General features: G+C 35.6%; 1 protein-coding gene across 2 annotated transcripts in view; it reads left to right on the forward strand.

The window, feature by feature from the left end:
• WTAP (WT1 associated protein) overlaps positions 1-12,463 on the forward strand; it is a 33,137-nt gene extending 20,674 nt beyond the window's left edge. For both annotated transcript variants that reach the window (XM_007484850.3, XM_056819009.1), the window contains exons 6-8: positions 5,346-5,524; positions 10,068-10,222; positions 11,220-12,463. In XM_007484850.3, coding sequence (XP_007484912.1) covers positions 5,346-5,524; positions 10,068-10,222; positions 11,220-11,803 — 918 coding nt within the window. In that variant the 3' untranslated portion in view covers positions 11,804-12,463. The remainder of the gene's footprint in view (positions 1-5,345; positions 5,525-10,067; positions 10,223-11,219) is intronic.
• Positions 12,464-24,819: the final 12,356 nt, after the last annotated feature.

The following is a 24,819-nucleotide window of genomic DNA, read 5'->3' on the forward strand; positions in this document are numbered from 1 at the left end:
CACTTAAATATCTCCACTTGATGCATCTTTGATGTTTACCAAGTCAGTCATCAGTCACTTGTATTTAAGAATACTTTTCAAGGAAAACACCATGAGCTGCTTTTCTTAGTTCTTGCCCCTTGCTTTCTTAAATCTTGCTATAGCTTTTTCCATAGTATTATTTATTCATTATTCACCTTGTTTTCGGTAATACTCCACATTTTTCACTAGTTCAGAATAGCTTTGAAAACAAAAGTGAAATTTATTAGTTTTCTACTACTGTGTAGGCCCCCTGCCCAAATTCCTAATTTCTTCCAAGCAGGATAATCTCCCACTAGGTCTTTAAAACTATTCTAAAACCATATTTTTACTAACAGCTTAGAACTTGTCAGCCAAATTACTATTGCTAATTCAAAACTTGCCTCTTCTAAATGGGTTTTATATATGGAAAATTGATAATAATGTCTAGACAGTGTGTCTCATTTCTATCATCTATCCTCTAATACAGTGTTTTTAAATTTATAATAAAATATAGTTATCCTATTTAACAAGATTGTAAACTAAAGCTCAGGGTTACATTTTAGTTTATTTTCTATCCTGCCTTAACACATTGTGAGTGTCTTGAGGATTTTTTATCTTGCATCTGAATGCAAAGTCCTATTTCTTATTCAATGGTAGTGGCCAACAAGATTAAACTTAAAACACTTCTTAATACATAGCCTCAATTAATGTCAGTCCTTCCGAGGCTATCACTGCACTTGAATGAATGAGAGGGCATTTATTAAGCTTTTATTATATATCAAGCACTTTCTATTAAGTTCAAAAACTTGAGCTAAACAAAAGCACCTTTTGTGCCTTCCAAGATAGCAATCAGAATTTAGGATCCCTAAATGCAGATGAAAACATGATTTATCACTTGTTTATCTGGGTATATGTTTTAGGGTTTAGGTTTTATAAGATTATTCACTTACAAAAATGAATAATACAGAAATATGTTTTGTGTGGTAATAATTTTTTTAAAATTTAAAACAAAAGGATCCTGCTCCTAATGAGCTTACACTTTAACTGGGAAGACAACATATGAGAATATCAGTATGGTGGATGGGAAGGCCATATATGATACTCTGAAAAGGTAGAGAATACTAACAATTAGGCTTAGGAAAGTTTCAAACCTTAGATAAAGCTTTAAGAAAACAAATGATGCCAAGTGCTAGAACTGAGTTGGAGAGTACATTCCAGACATAATGAAAACAGTGTGCAGAGGCATGGAGGCAAAGAATAGAATACCCTATTCATGTATGTGACTAGTAGATCAGTTTTGCTGGAACAGATAGTGTGTAAAGGGAATAATGTGAAAAAATATATGGAACCAGACTGTAAAGGGCTTTAAAATTTCCGTAAGAATTTGTATCTTATCCTAGAAATAATAAGGAACCACACTCAGCAGGGATTCTTTAGTCCTGTGGTCAGATCAATATATTTGGCAGCTCTGTGGAAGACAGATTGGATTATCTTTCTTGAGACCCTATCAAGTAATTCAAATTAATCTAAAATGCATGTCTTGAAGTTGAATTTTGTCAGAATTCCATAAATACTTAGCACAACTCAACTCTGAGATCTTAGAAGGCACAAAAGGTGCTTTTATTTAGCTCAAAAATTTTGTGTATGCAAGATAGGATTTTCTATTCACTATCTTACCCCATTATTGTTCCTGTGTTGTTTGATGAGAAGCCTAAAATTTCAAACTATGTAGCTAGCTCTTATGTTGCTTATCATTCAAAGAAAAGCATTTAATGTATCTCATTTTCTTCATCTTTAAAATATTTAAGCACAGAGGTCTTTAGAACTACTTCCAATTCTCAATTATCCATGCTAATGATGATGTTTATTGAAAGTAACCCAAAATTGTGATTCCCTGTAATGTATTCTTTTATTTAATTGAATGAATATTAAAAACTTGACCTCAAAAGGAATTTAAAGAACTACATCATTTTCTGTTCTAAAAATTCTTCCTGTTTCCAATTCCATGTTAGGAGAAGATAGATAACATCCCCTTCCAGGCCTAAGTCTACTGAGAAGTAGAGAGAGGAAATGATTATAAACCACTTTCAGAAACTTCCCTTTATTCTTCAAAGAGAGTTACTAATTAAATGTATTACTTTCAGAAACTTTTCCCCTGTTTTGTTGCAGTAATTCCAATGGTTGATACTGTCATTACATGAAACAGAGTAGGCATTTGGCTTCTAAGTTCTTGCAGAGATAGATTTGGTTGAGATATAAGTTAACTATCATTGTCATTAAAATGGAATGGTGATTGTTGTTTCCATTAAAATGTCAAAAAGTTATGAATGAGTTAACTGATTTTCTATTTTAAATCATTTCTTAAATGACTTCAGTATTCTAAAGGCACTGGCCCAATTTATTATGGTATTTTTGCCCCAGTTGGATTTTCATATCCACAAATGAGGCAAGAGTTGGTGGTATCTTCCTTGTTTTTGGTTTTTTTTTTGTCTTAATTGATTTTTAAAAGTATCTTTGAAAAGAAAATTGTCTATTAGAACTTAAATAGCATTTGCTCTATTTTTCCCATTAACAACTAAATTTATAATATCAGCACTCTTTAGGACCTTTTATGAATTGTCATTGTGTGTAACATAGTTGTATGTGAACTGGCATTGTAATTATTATCAATGATTACATGTTTAGAAGCATCATGGGCAGGGGAATAGGCCTTCAAGCCTGCAGAATCCTATTTCAAGTCCCTCCTCTGACACATTCTGTCCATTTGACCCTGGGCAACTTACTTAACTTCTAAGTGTTCTAAGCAATTCTTAAAACCATAAATTGCAGAGAAGTTACCAGCCTGCTTTGATAGGCAACAAGTTCCTCCTCTATAGCTCCCTGCACTAGTGAAATCATAGTTCCTTTTGTCAGTCTTGCCCTGCCCTAAAAATCTATGGCCATTTTGATAAACAGATTCTCTATAAGCATTTTTAAACTTTAATTTTATGTAGAACATATAAACTTTAAAAAATAACCCAAAAATAAATGTATGCTGAAATAAGTTATGATCCCTACAGCATGCCACTTAAAGAGGAGAGCAAAGATGTTTTTAAAAGCATCAGCTATAATCTTATTTTAGCTTTTGGGACAAGTCACATGAACTAAATCTACTTTGGGTTAAGAGGATTAATGTTAGTTGTATTTTGTAAATTGCTAAATATAAATTTATAAAGGGTGCTCATGAGTCTTAGTGCAATTTTAGAAGTATGAATATTACAAACTTGCCGTGGCGCCCGCCCCCCCCCCCCCCCCCCCCATGAAAGCATTAAAAAAAATTTTTTTTTAACCCTTGCCTTCCATCTTGGAGTCAATACTGTGTATTGGCTCCAAGGCAGAAGAGTGTTAAGGGCTAGACAATGGGGGTCAAGTGACTTGCCCAGGGTCACACAACTGGGAAGTGTCTGAGGCCAGATTTGAACCTAGGACCTCCCATCTCTATGCCTGGCTCTCCATCCACTGAGCTACCCAGCTGCCCCTAGTATTTAAATTTTTAAGGTGTTTCTTAATAAAATTCAGCATAACCACTTTCTTATGCTATACAACTCTATTCATTTTCAAACTTTGCTGTTCAGTGATTGAAACAACTGTATTTGTAATCTTAGTCTTAAGATCATCCAAAGAATGAGGTTTTGATTGATACACCACAGTTTTGACATCACCCCATGGGAAAAAATCTAATGAAGTGTGAAATTTAGATTATACAACTCTAAATTATCTTTACAGAAGATAGATCAAGTTTGTGAATTGACTAAATAAACAAGAGGACTTTCTCAATCTGAGAAAATGTCATTAAGAAACCTCACACATAATGTATAATGACAGGATGCCCTATCTTAATGAGAATTTATCTTAAATTCATAAATTAAGGATAAACAAAAATTAAACTTTCAAATGATGCTTTTTGTAAAGTTGTAACACTTATTTTCCCCTCTACAGTGGGAATTTTACTATGCCTGTAAATAATTATGATGTGGACAATTTGGAATTTCATGTAAAAGTATGCTGGGGTAGGGAGGTGAGCGGGATACATGTGTGTTGGCCATATATTTTAAGTTGCTTATGTTACAATTTTGTTTCTTAAATCTGCCATACTGTTTTTTAAGTTAACCATTACAATGCCAAACCAAAGACCAAAACTTTTAACTTTGTGATATATTTTCCTCTATTTATGTGAGAGATTCTGTAAGATGGTGGTTAGAAGGCCAACCTAGAAGTCAGAACAACCTGAATTAGAATCCTACCTATTTTTGTCATACTGGTGGCATGGCTCAGGGCAAGACACTTAAATTTAGTGGCCCAGGCAACTCATACTATATGTGATACAGATCAGGATTAGTAGGGAAGAATTTCCTCACCAGGAATATTTACCAGTGAAATCTAGTTATCAATACCCTACTTCAAAAGTTTCTGTTAATATGAGTCTTGTTTGTAGTTATATTTTTGTGGTGGGTTTTTTGGGTTTTTTACAGGTATGCAATAGACACACACACACACACACACACACACACACACACACATAAAACTAAAGATGTGCTTTTTGTTGTTAAACCCAAGTTCAGTCTATTCGCTCATTTTATATGAAAACTATTCAATTTCAAGCTAGATTCCAGTGTTAGACATTACATTAACTTGTTAAAGTTATGTGGAAATTCTTTTTCATGCAATATTGTTTTCTATACACTTGCATTTTTCTAAATCAAATAAATTTTTCCCATAATAATATATTTTGAAAGCAGAAATTGCTTACCTTTTATGGAACTATTCAATTTTTCTCCTGTAGGCTTATAATATAGTTGAACACATTTTTATTTCCAATCCCAAATATCACTAGCATAGGTGCTTTTGACGTTACATAGATGTGGTCTTTGGATTCAGGCTTACTGTTTCAATAAATGGTAAAATCAAAGGATAGAGTTGGGAGGCCTGGGTTCAAATTTGACCTCAAACACTTCTAGTTGTGTGAACCTGGGCAAGTCATTTAACCCTGATTACTTAGCCCTTGCTACTCTTCTGTCTTAGAATTGATACTAAGACAGAAAATATGGAGTTTTTATAAATGGTAAAAATCAAGCAGCCTAACAAAAAATTACAGCTATTTTTTGTTGATTTAAAAGCACTTGGAGAGGCTTTTAATAGGTTTTATTTAATCAATGTACCAAGTATTTTCTCTCTTTGGGGCTGTTTGCCTTAGGGAAAGGGGGGAGGGGCCATCGTTATTTGTACATAATTCAAACTGTTGCCTGACATGGACAGTAGCTCTTTCTTTAATGTGGTAGTAACAGTTTATTTTTTATTTTGCACAGACTCAAATCCAGTACCTCAAGCAAGTCCAGCAGCCTAGTGTTGCCCAACTGAGATCAACGATGGTGGACCCAGCAATCAACTTGTTTTTCCTAAAAATGAAAGGTGAACTGGAACAGACTAAAGACAAACTGGAACAAGCCCAAAATGAACTGAGTGCCTGGAAATTTACGCCTGATAGGTAAACAAAACATACTCCCCAGTCAAGACTTCCCTGACAGTCCCACTACGAGAATGCTATGGTGGGACAGCCAAGTACTCGTTTCCACACCAAGACTCAGACGTTTTGAGCCAAAAAAGCCACATTCTTATACTGTCCAGCTTGTAATGCTTAATGTAAAACTTACCAGATGAACCTTGTGTTTCAGCTTTTTCTCTCCTCCCCCCCCTTGCTTCAGAGGCCTGACAGCGTCGGACTATTCCGAAGAAGTGGCCAACTCCGAAAAAAAATTCCCTTTCTAGAACATGTAGACACTTGACAAGTGTTTCTGTTTGAAGAAAATAGAGGGAGAAACAGAAGTCTTAAGTCTGTGGCACATTGTGTCTACAGACAGTTTGGAGGAAAGAAAACCTAGAGATTTTAAATCATGAATTGAACATGTAAAATTCCAGTAAAATGTAAAAATGGAATATGCTTCGCTCTTAACCTTGAGCCTAGTGACTTAGAGACACTAGAAGTCAGTTTTGCCAATAAGACTGTGGACTTCCTGCTTATTCTTTGAACTTCTGGGTCAAAACTCAAATGAGGTGAATTTTGCTATATCTATATATATAAAGGGTTTATTTGCTTCAATAGCCATGACAGGGTCAAGTAACACATACCAGTCGTAGTACATATGCTTACCTTTGGGCCCATCTAGTTTGGGGCTCTTTTGTGCTTTGTGTTCTTTGGTTGCAAATGATGTAGATAATTTGATTCAGAACTGTACAAAAATGAAGGTGTAGTATCTATAAATTTAAATTGTCTGAAGCATTATATACTATCATTTCACAACTAAACTGTATAAGGATATTGGTTGTGATAAGCCTTACTGCATTTTTTTTTTTGCAGTATCATGAAAATTATGACATCTCCACATCAATTAGGCACATTATATAATGGCAACCGTTCTTCAGTGTTAATGGGGATGTGTTTTTATTTCAAATTGTATTGGGGCCTTTTGTAATTACTCTTGACTTAAAATATGCCTTGAAATAGTTGTAATAGCTCAAGGAATACTATTGATTTATTCTGTTGTATTTTGGATAATTGGGGGCTATTAAGGGCAGTTGGAAGAGTGTTGTTGTGCTCTTCAAAATGAAGGAAAAAGGCTTTTTATTTCTCACTTCTTAAAGACCTGCATTTATCCAGCTGATATCAGTCAAGGAGCTTTGTCATTCTTGGTACTTTTTGTCATTCTGTCCCAAGACATTGCAGTAATATTGTGGGACAACTTCACAGAATGCCTGCCTGAAGATTGGGGTGTCAGTCTTGGAAATGTGGGCTGGCAGAATTTTGATGTTTTGTGAATTGGCAGAGGTCTAGTATTCGTTGCTAGCAAATCCATTTGCTCACTTAGATAAAATAAGGCATTACTTCTTCATGTCTCCATCCGACTATTCCTGGAGGTGAATTTTTTTCTTCAGATCATTCTAAAAATCACCAAATCAAGTTTTCATAAGGTGATATTGGATTCTAAGATGAGTGGAAGATAAATGTTCCAGCATATCCCAGCGTTTAAATGTAATATTTATGAAAGGTGACTTAAGTTCTCTCTTAATCATTCAAATCAATTGTAAGTATCTTGAATGTGTACAATTTAGGGAACTGTTATGTGGGGCAGTGGGAGGGCTGGTGGTGGTGGGGTGGTGGTGTTTGTATACTTTTCAACCAAAAAAATGGTTTTAAACTTTTTAAAACAAATAATTCTGTGTTTTAAATTAGCCAATTGTGACAGTATAGAGACTTCTGTATGAACTTTTTGCCATTAAAGGTAAAAGGGAATGATTTTGAAATTATAGGAAATTTTATTGACATGTATTTACTCAAGTCATTATATGATATTGTTTTTCTTTTTACTTGTTACATAGGTAATTAGAACACTGAGGTCTACATTTTTTTCATTGCAGAATATAAAAGAGATTATCTCAGATTATTAATTATGTGATTGCCTTTTAAACAGATTTTTATTGGTTTAACAATATTCTTGTATAATTCAAATAGAAATTTATAATTGTTTTCATAATGCATTTCTTATTTTTGAGGAGAACTTGGGGAAATATTTACAACATGTTTTGTGAAGATAGCATTTTAGAAACATTTATTAGTATCAGTGTTTTTGGTTTACCCATTTTCACTTAAATATTTAAGTAGATGTATCTCTCAGGAAGCCATAGTTCCTTCAAAAAAGAGAAAGAAACCTGGGTAACAATGTCATAATATTATATGTCCCTTTTCAGAATATTTGTTGATTACCCTATTTGGTTTATAGATTCAAAAAGGTTACTTCTAAATTTTAAAACTTATTACAGAGACACAGGTTTTTTTTATTATATAGTCTCATAAACAATTTTTCTGAATTTGCCAAGTTAGATATAGTTTAGTTTTTGTATAGTTACTACCTTATGATGGAAAACTCAAATAGAATACAATAACCATCTAATACATAGAGTAATTGTATCAATTTTGGAAATAGAAGGAAACATCATTAAAATGCTTCTAAAAAGGTCTAAATTTCTTTGTGTACATAAAACAGTTCATCCCTTGTCATATTTTATGATACATAGAGTTAGTTAAACATCATGCTTAAAACTTTAGGAGAAACAAACAGTTCAATTAATTTTGTAACTAATGTCCGTTTATATCCTTACGGAAGCTAGCATGTCAAGAATAATTTACATGGTAGTCAAAAACACTGATTTTATTCCTTTCTGCAGATAATGCAAGGAAAGCAAATCACTGAGTATTTATGAAGAAAATTTTGATAAGTTCTGCTTCTGGTTATGACTATAACATCCATCTCAAACTATCTTTACTACCTGAGCTTCCTAATTGACTCTAAATTATTATAAAATTTTAGGAACTATAACATTACAAATTACAATTTGCATTCTAAGGAAACCTTTCACAGAATTTGATAGTGAACAAGAATACTAAATAGCAAATCAGATCTTTTTTTAAAATGAAACAGAATAATTCCCCTATTAGGTGGTGACTTGGAACTTTGCTAAATAAATGCTTATGTCTTTGTAATTGGTTTTGTGTTGCCTAAGCCCCAGTTGTCTAGGGTTAGCCATGTTTCATACTTTGTATTTGAAACTGAATATTATTTGAACTAACTACAAGACCTGGCAATGGACGTCGCGTCAAGGACAGAGCACAAGTGCTTGTATTATGTTCCCATTGTTAAGTTTTCAAGACTTGACTACACCAGATGCCATTTGGAGCAACACATCTAGAAAGTATGGAAAACCTTAACAGAAAGATTTAAGGATACAGTATTGGCACTGGGTTTTGGGGATATATAACCTGTGTTGTTTCTTTGAAACACCTGATTTAATTTTGATTCAAGGAAAATCTTTGAATTCTTTATAGGAGCTTATTTTTATCTTTAAGATCTCTATTAATTTGTGACTTAGTGACAACAATATTATTCTATCCTTATAAAAGATTCTTTAAATTTAATCAGATTTTTTTAAAGGATAATGAATTATATGTTAAAAGTTTTATATTTGCTGAATACAAATTTTTTCGCTCCATTTTTTGACAGACTGTTTTTAAGGGTATCAGCAGATTCTCATTCTTGCGTTGTTGTTTGTAAATATGTTTGCATTTGTTGTTTAAAAAATATATTCCCTAGTCTTCTTCTATCCCCAGATCCTCATTTTGTACCCAAGATTACAAATATCTAACACTAATAAGTGTGTCCATAAACCCTAAATTGAACTATAAATGAGTGCAAACTTAGGAGAAACTAATATATAAAGAAGTTTATAAAATTGGTAAATAAGGTGCTATATACTTCTATAAATTCTTTGTTTTAGGAAAGAGCCTTATGAATTTCTTTAAATATCAAACTTGTATAAACATTATGAAATGGATATGATCCACAAAGGAGTGTGTCTTCCTAAAAGGTCAAATTTAAATTAAATGCTCTTAATTAAAATGTTATTGATTTTTTTTTTTACCAACACTCCTTACATTATTACCCTTTCTCCAAACATACACACACTTTAGTATGTGTGTATGTTGAGATTTTTTTAAAGGGCATTCCTGGAGTACACCTATTTTGAATATAAAGCTTTCATATTTACTACTTAATTATTATTCACTAAGCAAAATGTTTGATAACGTTCTTGGTAATGTGCTCTATATTTAGATACCCAGGTGCATTTTGTTTTTGTTTTGTTTTGCTTTTGTAAATTGGGGTAAAGATGAGTAGGTTCCAGATAGAATGTATTGTTGTGATTAATATAAAAGCAAGAAATGGCCATTTTAGCCATTTATGTTTTAAGTTTTCCTTTTTACTTCTGACATCAAGTAACTGAAATGCTGAAGATCAACATGCACAAGAGGAAAAAATGGTAATTATAGGGAGATACTGTTGTGATCTAGCTGTTTCGAGCTGTAATGTGTAATTATGTGATATCTGGAAAACATTTACTATCGCTATTAAAATTATACTCAAGGAAGATTACAAAACATTTTGTTTTCATTTTGTGATGGATGACTCTTTCCTTTGCAGCCAAACAGGCAAAAAGTTAATGGCGAAGTGTCGAATGTTAATTCAGGAGAATCAAGAGCTTGGAAGGCAACTGTCCCAGGGGCGTATTGCACAACTTGAAGCAGAGTTGGCTTTACAGAAGAAATATAGTGAAGAACTTAAAAGCAGTCAGGATGGTAAGGGCTTTCTGAATAGTGTTTCCTTGAAAATTTTGCACTGACTTTAAAAACCTGCCAACTTGAATATAGTAGTTCAAGTTCTACTACAGGAGAAAGAAATATTTGAAGGATGGAAAAGGGAACAGGAGTCAACAAAGGGACATTTAAACTATGGGTTTCCTATGAACCCAAAGGCCTCTTTTAAGTTGTCCAAATTATTAAGTGATCATGTATATATATTTTAAATGTTTAAAGGAGGCAGGACAACATATGTGTACTCTGGCCAGTTTGCATAGCTGCAGCCATTCTATATATCCATTTCTTTAGGAGCTATGGAGAATGTATAATGAGAAATATCTAAGAATTGATTCTTCAAAGTAGAATTCATATTTGAAACATGAATTTAATTGGACTAAAGATAAAATGCTGAATAATATCTTAAAATATATTATCTGATTCTTTTACTTCTAACAGGCTCTATTATCTATAAGTTTTATAAAACATGATTTATCCATACAGCCTACCAAAATTTGCCACATATTCTAAGTTTTTCTTATGTGCCTTAGAGATTTTTAAGGAAGTTGTAACTCTTCCCTTCTAGTGTTTCCCCTTCTCTTTTCTAAATCCTAAAAATGTGTTTTGTAACTATTTTGTAGAGTCAGATAAAATGTGTGCATTCAGAGGATTTCCTAACTAGCAGTGCTTAGCCTATGAATTGTCTTAATATTAAGTATTCATACATATTGATGTGTAGTAGACCATTTTACTTTTTTTCTTTTAACCTTCATTTTAAGCAACTTTCCTTAAGAAGGTTTCAGAAGATAACCTCCAGTGGAATCCATATCATGTATAAATATGTGAAATTGACCTGAAAAGTTAACCCCAGATAAATTTCAGACTACATTTGTCATTATTTTACTTGATTATGCCATTTTTTCAATTCTGGTACTATCCTACTATGTGAAACTCATTTTTAAATTATATTAAAAGCAGATTTTACTTTTTCTTTGTACAGAACTGAATGACTTCATTATTCAGCTTGACGAAGAGGTAGAGGGTATGCAGAGTACCATTCTAGTTCTTCAGCAACAACTGAAGGAGACTCGCCAACAGTTGGCTCAATACCAGCAGCAGCAATCCCAGGCCTCAGTTCCAGGTACCAGCAGGACTCCATCTTCTGAACCTTTAGACCAGGGAGAGATCATGGGTAAAGACTGCAGCCGTCTGGCTAATGGACCAAGTAACGGCAGCTCCTCCCATCAGAGGACGTCTGGGCCTGGATTTTTTAGGGAGGGTAACACAACAGAAGATGACTTTCCTACATCTCCAGGGAATGGTAATAAGGTCACCAACAACTCTGAAGAGAGAACTGGCAGAGGAGGTAGTAGTTACATAAACCAACTCAGTACTGGGTATGAAAGTGTAGACTCTCCCACGGGCAGTGAAAACTCTCTCACACACCACTCAAATGACACAGACTCCAATCATGATCCTCAAGAGGAGAAAGCAGTGACTGGGAAAGGTAACCGAACTGTGGGTTCCCGTCATGTTCAGAATGGTTTGGACTCAAGTGTAAATGTACAGGGCTCAGTTTTGTAACATTTTTCCAGCAACATTTTTATACAGTGTCATTTAATTTGGGAGAGGATACTGTCCAGAAACAATTTTAATTAGTGCATACTTTTTGTCACAATTTGCCTTTTTGTGCAGTGTGGTTTTTTTTTTTGTTTTTGCTTCAATACCTCTGCCACTTTGGAAATTGTAACAGTTAATTACGTTGAACGTTGCTAAAAGGACGTTTGTGTAGGCTCAAGTTATTTTTATATGAGTTAATGTGAAGTTGAAAATGGAAATAATTTCCACAAAGTATAACACAATGATGTCTGTACAAATCCATGTATATCTAGAACCCGTGCTGTGTAAGGGCATTCTTACTCATACTGTTCTTCTCCTTATGCAACATTCAGACTTGTCATAGTAGTTGTGGGTTTATGACTGCCAAGTTTGCCCAGTACAGTAGTTTTATCACTAAAAGTTGGACTGTTGATGGAGTCCCTTAGTAGTTTCAGTGTTAATTACAGTTTTTTCCACCATACATCTGTGCATTTTCTCTTTAGGTGACTGAATGTTTAAGAATTTTGTGTGCATAGTTACTCAGTTTTTATGAACTGTTGTATCCTGTTAATGCAGATTGCTCTGTGACTCCACTATATCTTACCTGTACTGACCAAACCTAAATAAAGATTTTTAATAATGTAACTCCTTCATTAGTTGTTTTTTAGTATCCAGTAGCACTGTTTTCTATGAACATTTGAATTCCCATTCATCATACTTGATCCAGTTATAAGGCTAAGACCCTAAGTTTGTGCCAGGTCTAGGATGCTTTTAATTAAAGAAGGACAAATTAGTATTAATGGTCTAATTTTAGTTCAATCTAGTGAATTGTGTTGTTGAGGCTTGTTTTAAATATTGAATCAATGCTACTTCAATTATACTACTACATCATTAATATTGTGGTATATTAGAATTGTAATTGTATAATTTGTTGTGGGAGGAAAAAATATAAGAATAAGTCTAAATAGTTTTTAATTTAATGGCTAGCCTCTAACCACAGATAAACATGATTTGGGGAGTTTTATGCAATAGGAATGAAACTGTCTCTCAGAATTAGTTATGTTGGGGTGCTTGATTTAGGGTATTTTAAAATGTATATACTATTTAAGAAAAAAATGCATTGCCAAAGCCAAAATATTTGATTTAGTAATTATTATTAAGCTGACTAAAGTAGCACAGAAATTGTCAAGAAAAGTTTTAAGCCTGGTCAAAATATTAACACCTGACAGTAGCCCTTTTTTAAAAACTGGTGTATGAGTAAATTTTAAGTCTTAAGTGGTATATAAAATGTTCCACTAGACTGTCTTGAAATCTTGGTATATGTAAGATGTCAAAATGAATTATTAGTATCCTGCACTATATATAAATGAAATTTGTATTTTTTTGTTTATATTTTAATACTTTAATTATTGGTTCCCTTAAAATATTTATCAGAATAATGTGTTTTTAATATAATTGTACTTGTTCTTGAAATTACTGATCCCCTAATATCAGTAGTGCAAAACATAGTAAAATGTAATATTGGACATAGTAAATGTTGATCATTTGTTTTTACTAGAATTGTATGTTTGTTTACCTTAATGCATAGTAGCAAATGTAGATAAACAATTCTTGAATGTGGGGTCTTTTCCCATGTAAATGGATCTAAATATAATTTCATCATGAATTTCCTACATGATCCAGGATTATCAAAAAGCATCATCAGCTTCTACAGTGTTCCTTTTAATTTAGGTATAAAATGTGTTGTTTTTTTTTTAATCATAGCTTTGATTTAGTCTCAAAATACTTTTTAAATAAGCAAAAAAGATGCCTCAGCTTTTTAAAATTTTTTCAAGGTTATGTTTTGCTTCTCTAAGGATAATGAAGGACAAATGGAAGTATTCTATAGAATTGTTTTGTCGAATTTCTCAATAGGAGAGAAAGTGGTAGTGAATCCTCCACAAGGTTAATTCAAGATGTGCATTATAAATCATTGATGGTTTTGAAGTAGAAGGAAAAGAGATTCTGTGATTGACAAGTTTCTTAGAAAGGGGGTGAGTGTCTTTTATGTGTATTTTTTGAAGCATGTTTTCTTCCTGTGGTGAATTATGTGAATTCTACACCGTAGGTGAGTTATGAATTAATATTCTGGTCAGTGTAAACTAAGAAAATTTCGGTAATATATTTGAGGGCTAAGTAATTTTGTTTTAACTAAGTAATCTATGATCTCTTTTCTCCTTTATAAATATGCCAGACAGGCATGTTTATTTTTAACTCTAAATATTTTTTTTTGTGAAGTATTATGAATGGAAGAAAAGAATATACCTTTACCAAATGGTATTAAATAAGTACTGGCGTATAAATGAGTAACATGGTATGAAATTAAACAGTCAAGATATCTTGAGAAGTGAAGAATGAAAAAGAATTCTTTGTGTGAAACAGTGGTGACCAAAGAGTACATCCCTCTTTTTTCTACCCATGTGCTTTGGGTCATGAAAATCAACAAATCTCTGAACAGTAAGTGGATTTTCCCCATGTTTTGTTGCTTGATTAAAGGTGCTTAGTTAGAGAATAATGAGAGATTTAAGAGAGCCCATTTATGAGACTTTGAATTTGGAAGAGCTATAGGAAAAAAACATGAAAATTTTATTTACAAGAAATAATTCTGGCATCTGTATTTCCAATCTATTCTACTTTAGGAACAATTCCTTAATTGGAAGGATTAGAAGCAGTAAATGCATGGTCTGATTGGGGATTGGATATGCATGATTGTTGTGGAATGGGAAAGAACACTTAAAGAGTCCAGTGGCAGGACCTGGAAATTCAAGGTGTAGAGTAAACTGAATTGCGAGTAGAAGACCAGAATGTTTAGAGGATCCAAACATGATTTTAGTTTTTCCAGCAACAACAGTACAAGTAGAGATCTGACCTGTAAGCATTTGGAAACACAAATGGCAGGTTCTAGGAATGTAATTAAGAATTATCTGAAGAAGAAAGAAGATGGAACCATCCGACTTCATGAACTTCCTTGAACAGGGACCAGGATGCCAGGGATAGAACCCGGAGGATACTCACAGTTACTGGAGGGGGGGGGAGATTACAAAAGAGAATTAATAGGGAAATAGAATATCAGAGGTCAAGGGAGGGAAGATAATGAAGTGTGGTGGTCAAAAAAGAGCAGAAAGTTGTGTGTTTTTAGTAAAGTAGTAGAAAAATCAGTTTTTCAACCTTCCGAAGGTTGCAGAGGGAGGCAAGATGATAAGTAACCTTTGGAATGGAATACCTCTCAAGAATTAGTTTTTAAAACTGAAAAAAGAAAAAAATAAAATAAATAAAAGCTGATATATTATTTGGGGGAGCTAGAACTGGAGGTTTTTAAAATGACAAAGAAAAAAAAAGATAAAAGGTGCTAGAGAAAGAAGGATTGAGCAAGAAAAACAAGATTTTAATGGTGTGGGAAAATCCAGAATACAACTAATGGGAATATTTCATATGAGAGTAATTTTAAAGAGAAGGTGGATGAAATCTTTTTCCAACAGTTGGGTGGGGAGACGGGGAATAAGCAAGCTCTTAAATTCAAAGAATGACCATTGATTACTAGAGTCAAGTGATTTTTGACAGATTAGCCAGGACCCTGTTAAGGTAAGAGTTTGTTGTGGAGACTGAAATGTACAGTGGTTAATATCTACTTTGTTCTGGTACTTGGTTCCATGTATCACTTCTGTAGAAGCAAAGAAAATGAAAGAATCATGATCCAGATCAAAGAACTGGAAATTGAGGAATGGCTGAAGATGAGTGTATTTAAGATGCTAAGAAGTTAAATAAACATTGAAATTACTAATGATATGATAACTGGTATTTTTGTAATTCTAAGGTTTACAAATAATTTTACATGCATCCCCAGTCCTTATTACAAGCCTTCAAGATAATAAATCCATTATGTGAATGAGGTAGATGAGCTGAACAGTGATAAGGCTGGGAAGCAGATTTTATAGGAATGTAGGAAAAAATGTTACTGGGTGGAGGAGGTTTCAAGTGTTGAGGAATAGATCTTTTGGTGTAATTCATAAGAGAACATTAAATAGCAATAACCAGGATTTATTGCATGGTAGAGATGAAGAGAATTAATTATCACACCTCAAAACTGAAGAATGGTACTGATGCCAAATAGCAATAGGGAGCATATTTCTTAGTCCCACTGAATCTGACAGAAAAAGTAGTATCTGGGGAGCCTGTTTCTGCAATGAAGGCTAATCACAAAGGCCAGAAAATAGCCTTATTTATAATGGGAATATATGCAATGAAATGGTGGCCCTAGGCAAATCACTTCAATAGCTGAGCCTTAATTTCCTCATCTGTAAAATGGGGGTGATTTTTTCATTACCTACCTCAGAGATTGTTGTGAGGAGAAAATGAAATAAAAAGCATTCCTGTTTTCTCCCTCCTGTGAACTTTACGACATGATAGTACTTTTAATACTTTAATTAATGTATTAATTAATGTCTGTCTCCTAGATTGTCTGAGTCACTTTCATTTTCTTAAGCTTTCAGTATATACAGTAGTCCAAAGAACAAAATCTATTAAAAAATAATGTGATTTATTGTGAAACATTCTCTTGCAGATTTTTTTCCAAATAAAAATATGTAAGGATAGAAAAAAAGACTCCAAAAGAATTAGCCAGACAGGGCAGAGGAAAAGAGAAAAAGGTGGCCATGAGAATACTATGGTAAGGCACAGTGGAATGAATGGAGGGAATTGATGTAGAATATCCAGAATAAGGGTTGGGATTTGGGGGGAATTAAGGTGCCTACTATACCCCTCCAGCTATCTTGTATCTTAAGAGTCAGTGGAGGTAGGATGGAAAGAATGTTGGGTCTGAATTGAAAACATCTGCATTCTCACACTATCTATGCCACCTAGTGCTTGTGTGATCTTGGACCATTCAACCTCTTTGGATCTCAATTATATGAATGACTTCTAAGGTCCCTCTCAGGCTAAACTTGTGATCTATTTGACTTCTCCCTACTCAGTGAAAATTGCTCTCTAAATCTTCTCTATCTTCTAACATAGGACCTTGTAACTACTTTGTCTTTCTGGATGCTTTCTCCTTAACAGCCTTCTGTGATTCTGCTCCATCATGGGTCTCTTCCTACCTGTGTGAATGTCCTGCTTCCTTTGCAGGTGATTCATAAATATCCTTCTGTCAGTGTGAACAAATCCTAAGATTCTGTCCCACACCTCTTCTCTCTATTATACTCCTTTGGTGAGCTCACCAGCCCCTCAGAATTTAATTTTCATTTATGCAAATAACCCCTCTACATACACCATTCTTATTTCTCTCGTTATTTCTACATCTCTATCTGCTTTCTTGACATCTCAATGCAGGTGCCTCATAGCTGACTCAGACTTGTCCTTTGTTCTAAAAGCTACCCTTTATCCTCTTCCCAGTTTGTGTGGAGGATCACCCAGGTCTCTCCACCTAAAAGTCATCCGTTATTTCCGTCTTACCTCACATGTCCAAGCAGTGGCCAAGACTTGTCAGGCTAATGTTCTCCACATCAATTAGATCCAGTCCAGGTTATCTCCGCCTCTCCCTGGAAAATTGCAATGGCCTTCTCACTGATCTCTCTGCTTCCAATTTTTTCCTCCTTTCTCCAACTCATTCTCCAAACTGTCAATATTCCTGAAATGGCAGTCTGACCCTATTAAAGGTTAAATGACTCACTGTTGATTTTAGGTTAAAATATAAAACTCATTTTGAAATCTAAAACCCTTCACATGTAGCACCGGGCCATCTTTCCAGATGGAAAGACCTGTCACTTGTACCTTGACAGCCCTTCTCCTGTATACTCTCTCTTCTCTAGTACTGCCACCACCTGGTGCAGGCCATGATCCGTTCACATCTGTGCCATTTCAATAGCCCATTGGTAGGTCTCCCTCAAGTCTATCTTCCACTCACCTCTCAAAACTGAATTTCCTTAGAACAGGCCCAACCATGTCTTCCCCCATTCTGCAAACACCAGTGACTCACTAAAGGATAAAAATAAAACCTTTGCTTTTCATGGCCTGATCCCTTCCTAATGATCCCGGACACTGACCTCGCCAGCAGGGTTCTCCTTTCTCTCTGTCATCTCCTCTATGGATCATCTCCAGCTTACCCATATCTATCTAGTTTGTAAATAGTTGTTTGCGTGTTGTCTCCGTGTTCAGCAAGGAGCCCCTATAGACTGCATTGGTATCCCAAATTGCCTCGTCCGTTGCCTGGGACAAAAGAGCTTAATAAATGCTTACTGTCTGATGAATTATACATTACTCCCTGCCACATGCTGCTTCAACCCAACTGGTTTTTCTGTTCTTTGTCCACAATGTTCCCTCTTGTGCAGGCTCCCCATCTTCTCCCTCTCTTGAAATCCTTCTCTCCTTTCTAGCTCAGCTCAAGTCCTACTTCCTTCTAGCAGCCTTTCCTGACTCCCCACCTTACCTCCATCTCTTGCTTTTAAATACCCTAAATTGACTTGCCTTGGGCACCTCTCTGGGAGTATGAAAGCTCTTGTAGGGCACAGTGGCCAGAACAGAGTAGGTGCTTTATGTTGGAGCCACTTGGGATATCTTGTTTCCTGGAGGTAGAGCGAGACCAAGAGTATAGATCATAGATTAGGGAAACACAAAGGATGGAGGCTTATGTGCTGTTACCTGCTGAAGCCCCAGTTTGATGGACAACCATAGTGGTTCTCTTAGAAATAGGCAGCTATTGTAAGAAATGAAAAGCAGGAAGAACTCAGAAAAACCTAGAAAGATTTACATGAACTGCTGCCACATGAAATAAGCAGAACTGGAAGAACACTGTATGGTGACAAGAATATTTTATGATGAAGATCTGTAAATAATAGCTATTCCCAGTAATATTGTGATCTAAAATGATCCTAAAGGACTGGTGAAAAAAAATAATGTCATCTGCTTCCAGAGATAAAGAACCAAGTCTGAATCCAGACCAAAGCAAATTTTTTTTACTTTAGTTTTTTTTTTGTCTATTTGAGTTTCCTACCTCAAAAGGATTAAAATGGGAAAACATTTTACATGATTGTACATATAAAAGCTATGAGATTTTGTACCATCTCAAGGGGTGCAGGAGTTTGGGGGGAGGGGGGGAGAATATTTTAGACAAAATTCTTTGAAAAATGTTAGAAACTTTTTACATGTAATTGGGGTTGCAGACATTAAATTTAAGAAAAAGAGAAATAGGCAGCTATGTGGTACAGTAGATAGAGTACTGAGCCTAGATTTAGGAAGACCTGAGTGCAAATCCTTAATACTAATCCTAGAAATTACTAGCTGTGTGACCTTGGGACAAGTCACTTCACTTCTGCCCCAGTTTCTCCATCTATAAAATGGGTATATTAATAGCACTTTGGAGGCAAGTAGGTGATGGATAGGATACTGGGCCTGGAGTTGGGAAGATCCGAGACAAAACTAACAAGTCACTTAACTCTCTTTGCCTCAATTTTCTCAGAGAAAACAATCTGGCAAAACACTCCAGTGTCTCCCAAGAAAACCCCAAAGAGAGTGAGAAAATATAGGAAATGATTGAATAATTGCCAAACTCCTAGCTGAGGTTGTAGTAAAGATCAAAGGAGATACCTTCAAATGTTTAGCAAGGTGTCTAGCACATAGCAAGTGCTATATAAATGTTAGCTCCTATTATCAAATATAGGGTGTTTCTGGAAGCTGACAAGATCACAACCCTGGGTGGCAGGTAACTCCCTTTGTTATTCTTATGAAGCTAGGTTGAGTGGGAAACTGTTCTCCAAGTTCTAAGGCAGCAGTCATACAAGCTTTCCAGGGTGAGAAGAAGGAATTGGAGAAGTCTAGAGTTGGAAAACTCACCCTGAAGCTTTTCCAGAACTGTACACAAATCTCAGGCTGTGATTCTTGAACCTAATTCCTCTCCATTCACCAGAAGCCAACACTCCCTGGCTCTTCCTTTATCATAGCTACACGTAGAACTAAGTCCTGGTGACCTGGCCTGGGTACCGTGATGAGGCAGTGGGTGAAGTTCCAGAGAACATCCATGCTCCGAGGACCATGAGTCACGCAATTTATTACTCACAGACCCGTAAGCATGAGACCTCCCATATGGTGGAAACTTGGGAATATAACATATTAAAATTCTCAAGAGTAAAAAGTCATTAACTTGCTAAATATGTATGGCAAGAGCAAAGTCTGTTTAATTTGCCAAGTTTCAAGGATGTTGAGGGGAGTATGAAGGGAATAAACTCACACCTGTGTGAGATTTAAAATGGTTGAGGTCTTAAACTGTAGTGATTAAAATAGTGGAAGACACAAACCGTGATAGATATAAGAGAGGGTGAGCAAATCTGACCACAGAAATATGTTTCACTACGGTGTCTTGGGTTTCAAAATCAAATATAAGGTGGTCGCCAGGGAAATATTCCTAATTATTCAAATAGCCAAGTCGATTGGGTTTTATAGAGATTTTCAATTAACAATACAATGAGTAATCAAAGAGAGAGAGAGAGTAAGAAAGGAATAAGTATGAAGGGCCTCAAGCCAATATGGCCTAGACCTGAGTCTTAAAAGAGAAATCAGTCAGTTTTTTAACACTCATCACAAGGTCTGACTAAACAAGGATACTAGTGACACCAGGCCAGCATCCTTCCTCAAAGAGTCTTCCAGCCAGAGATTGTTTCAAAGGGCCTCTCTCAAGAGCCTCCAGAGCTCCTACCCCAGAGGTACAGAGCTCCTCAAGGAGCTCTCCTTCAGAATGAGAGTCAGAAATCAAGATTCCCTGAATGAGATCCAAGCTCTTATTTTTAAGGGCAAAAATTTCCTCTGTCACCTCCCCTAAGTCCTTACATCTACCAATCACTGTAGATGTTTCTAAAGGACCACCCATTTTGAATTCACAGCTGAGTAGTTTTAATCTCTTTAGTCAGTCAGGAAAAAAATGCTGCTGTGTCGACAAATTTCATTAGAAAAAACCTCTGAATAAGTTATCACCCTTTTAGGTTTAAGTAGTTTACAAGTTGCCCCACCTTTATAGGTACTTAGTATCCCATTGTATCAATTCTAAAACAGTTATGACTCAAAGAACTTTCTGTCCCTTCCATAAACATGGATCAAAGTACTTTCATTGTTTAGCAAGCCGTTTTCTGTCCTAAAGCAGTCTTAAGTAGGGTGGAGCAGGGACACTCCCATAGCTAGGAAGCCCCCACGCTCAAGTAGAGTTCTCACCATCTGCTAGGGAATTTTTTAAAGTAGAAGATTCCCCAATGGGGGAAACCCCTAACATTCATAAGTCTGAGAAATTTTGAGGTTTACACCTGGGCTACAGGGAGAGTCCCTCCCTGGTGTCATAATTATCTTTTACATAAAATTTTGCTCTCTTGTTTTCATATCTTCTTTTCCCAAAGAGCCACTGGCCATAATAAAGAATAGAAAAGGGAATGATGAGTGAGAACAGTGGAGTAAATTTTCACCAAAATTAACCAAGATACCACAAAAAAAAAAATTGTGACTAAATGCAATGTTTCATACCTCTAATCCCACTATCTCTACAAAGAAGTAGAGGGAAAGTCTCCTTATCTTTTCTTTGAGGCCAAACGTGGTCATTATCATTTAGCAACATTCAGTTTCAATTTACATGTATTTCTAGGGGTCTTGTGGAATATTGAATAGAGTGCTAGACTGGGACTCAGAAGGAGCCAGATTAAATAATATTTCTGATATTTGGAAGGGGTGGATGAGATCAATTTGTTCTAAAGGCCATGGAGGTGACTAAAACATCAAAGAAGCCCAGATCGTCTACTGCATTCCAGACTTTTGCCAGTTGTCTTGACTTTTGTCTCTGAACTTTGATGACTCTGGAGGAAAGAGTGAGACGGATGACTTTGTTACCTCTGCCTCACTTAAATCCAATTTATTTATGAGTCAAAAGACATAAGTAATGTCATTTTGATCCTCTTCAAGTACAAAGTGCTGGGGGGGGGCAGCCTCCCACAGGGGATGGGGTCTTGGAAGTGGGACAGTGTTGGCGAAATGGATGGGACACAGCTTTTACATTCAACCCACAGTACAGGTTTCACAGGATACACTGCTCCACCTTGGCTGAGGCCTGGCTTTATTTTATACCCTCATGATCACACATCTACTTGGCACACAGTTTCATTCTCAACATACATGTTTCCATAGAACCTAACAACAGACAGAAAGCCTAGGGAGATAGTCAATGAAACATTGGTGCTGGGGGCAGCTGGGTAGCTCAGTGGGTTGAGAGCCAAGCCTAGAGATGGGAGGTCCTAGGTTCAAAACTGACCTCAGACACTTCCCAGCTATGTGACCCTGGGCAAGTCACTTGACCCCCATTGCCTAGCCCTTACCACTCTTCTGCCTTGGAACCAATACACAGTATTGACTCCAAGACAGAAGGTAAGGGTTTAAAAAAAAAAGAAAAGAAACATTGTTGCTAAGGACAGGATCAGTGAGTGGGTAGAATCAACATGACCCAGATAAAGGTTAGGGAATTCGGAGCACAGATTTGCCAGAAGTTTATATGCCTAGAAATGAGGGTCCTATCTAAGTGAGTATATAAGAATCATTAGGTTTAATTTTGTAAGTGGGCTCTCCTGGTAATATCCTAGGGGGATAGAGTGGGACATCTGTATTAACCCTGCTCTCATCTATTATTCCTGGGGCTAAGTAAGAATAATAATCATGGCAATTTCAATAATAAGGGGATGTTAATAATGAAAGTCACTTAGGGGGGATTTCAATGGATGTTTCCATCCTTCCTGGGGGCTGCTTTGCAGTCCCTGGTTTCCACATGAACCGTGTCAAACAGCATGGTCTTTGATGGCTCCCAGCAACAAAGAACAAAAACTTAATATGTTTACCTCAGGACAAGTCATTTAATATATCTGAATCTGTTTCCTCATCTGTAAAATGGAATTAGATTTAGGATAAGGCATGTCTCTGAACCTCAGTTTCCTCATCTGCAAAATGAGGGAATTAGATTTAGGATAAGGCATCTAAGATCCCTTCTAGTTCTGGGTCAAAACTCCTATAATAGATGATGTTTATTTTTTATATCACAATCATTTTCATGGGCCTCACAGCACACACACACACACGCGCGCACACACACACACACACACACACACACACACACACTCAACCAGAACCTTCCTTTTATTATGGAAAACAGTGAAGCAAAGCCAAACCCTGCAGCAATTGCATAACATATTTTGCATTTGTAGTATTTCCCATCCCCTCCCTGAAAGAGAAATGAGCATTTTCTCATATCTATCTTCCAAAATTTATATTGGTCACTGGATTTAATTGAGGTTCAGCTGCCCTTAAAAAAATCCTGTTCTAGTTCTTTTTGTTTGAATGATTGTACTTACTTTGTACATTGTTGAGGTTCTTTCTTAATTTTATTTCATCCCACATAAATCTTCCCATATTTTTCTAAATTCCTCATTTTCATAATATCTTGCAAAGTCATTTTCCTTTACATTTATTAAACACAATTTGTAAAAACTCTCCCCAATCAATGGGCACCCACTTTGTTGACAGTTATTTGCTGCCACACAAAAAAAATGCTCAGACATCTTTTCAGAATTATAGATTTCTTATCATCTTACAATCTGATCTTCTACTCTACTAAATGTGGACCATGCATAAATCAAGGATGCTTGCAGAAAAGAACTATGCATTTATTCCCACTGAAGATGATGCTTTGTGTACTAATTTGTGTATGTGTCTAAGACTTTCTCAGCTGCAGGCTGCATAAACCTGGCTTTCACTGGTTATTGGATTGAATCTAGAAATACCATGGTATGACTGGGGATGAGTTCCTCTGCTGAATGCAGAAAAAAAAAATATATATATATATATATGTGTGTGTGTGTGTGTGTAACTTGCAGCAGTTTCCCTGGCATTGAACTGAGTCTGAATCAGAAAGGGAGCTTAAACAAATTTATTTCAAAACACCAAAAGAACAAGAAAGCCTGCCTGAGCTTCCAGCGTCCTCTTTCTCTTTCCCTGTGAATCTCCCCTCTACTCTCTTCCTCCTGCTCTCTTTAAAGAGTGTGATAGACTTGGGACACTCAATAAATATATTTGAAATGGATTGCTTGGGACCTGGTGAAAGGTATAGAAATTCAAAGTATTATTCTTTGCTGCCTCTTTTTCTTCTAGAATGTATACACTTGGAAGATTTTCCTTAGCTGTTTGTGTAAGTGGGTACTTGTGTACCTATTTAGTTGTAGAAATCTGAGTTATAAATTGCATTGATCATTGCTTGATATAAGACAATAATGATGACTGAAAACTGAGTGTGATTAAACTATTATGTCTTTGTCTAGTGGTTTATGCATCAATTCAGCAAACATTAAGTGCCCACTGTGTGCAAAGTATTCTAGTCACTGCTGAGAGGATAAAGATGAAAAATGGCATTAGACTTGTGCTCAAAGCACTTTCGGTCTCATGATATAGGGAAAAGAGCCCTTGCATTTGTAGTCAGGGGATTTGAGTTCAAATACCAGCTTTGCAATTTACTTATTATCTCTTAATTTCTCTGGGCCTTCACTTTCTCAGATTAAGATGATGGAATTAAATTATCTCGCAAGTTTCTTGCACGTCTAAATTTCTGACATTCTGAACTGATTGTGTGGGTCTATAAAATCTATCTTCTTCTCAGCTGTGTCACTTTTGTTCTGAATAGCTTTGATTGTCCATTTTATTAATTCTTTAATTCTACCTGAATTCACAGGAGCATAGGAACCTGAGGGAGAATTCTTCATAGAAACGCAAGTAAGCAAGACAATCTCTATCCCCAAAGATCTTACAATTTAATGATGGAAGATAACACCTATCGGAGAGCTAGAAAGGGTAAGGAAAGAGGAGAGAAATACATAACAGCATAATGTGGAAATAGCCCAGAAATGGCAGGAAAGTCTGGTTCCAGACAAAATAAGGCAAAAAGGATTATTTAGATATCAGAG

The sequence above is a fragment of the Monodelphis domestica genome, chromosome 2, assembly GCF_027887165.1.
Source record: "Monodelphis domestica isolate mMonDom1 chromosome 2, mMonDom1.pri, whole genome shotgun sequence".
In the NCBI taxonomy this organism is placed as follows: Eukaryota; Metazoa; Chordata; class Mammalia; order Didelphimorphia; family Didelphidae; genus Monodelphis; species Monodelphis domestica.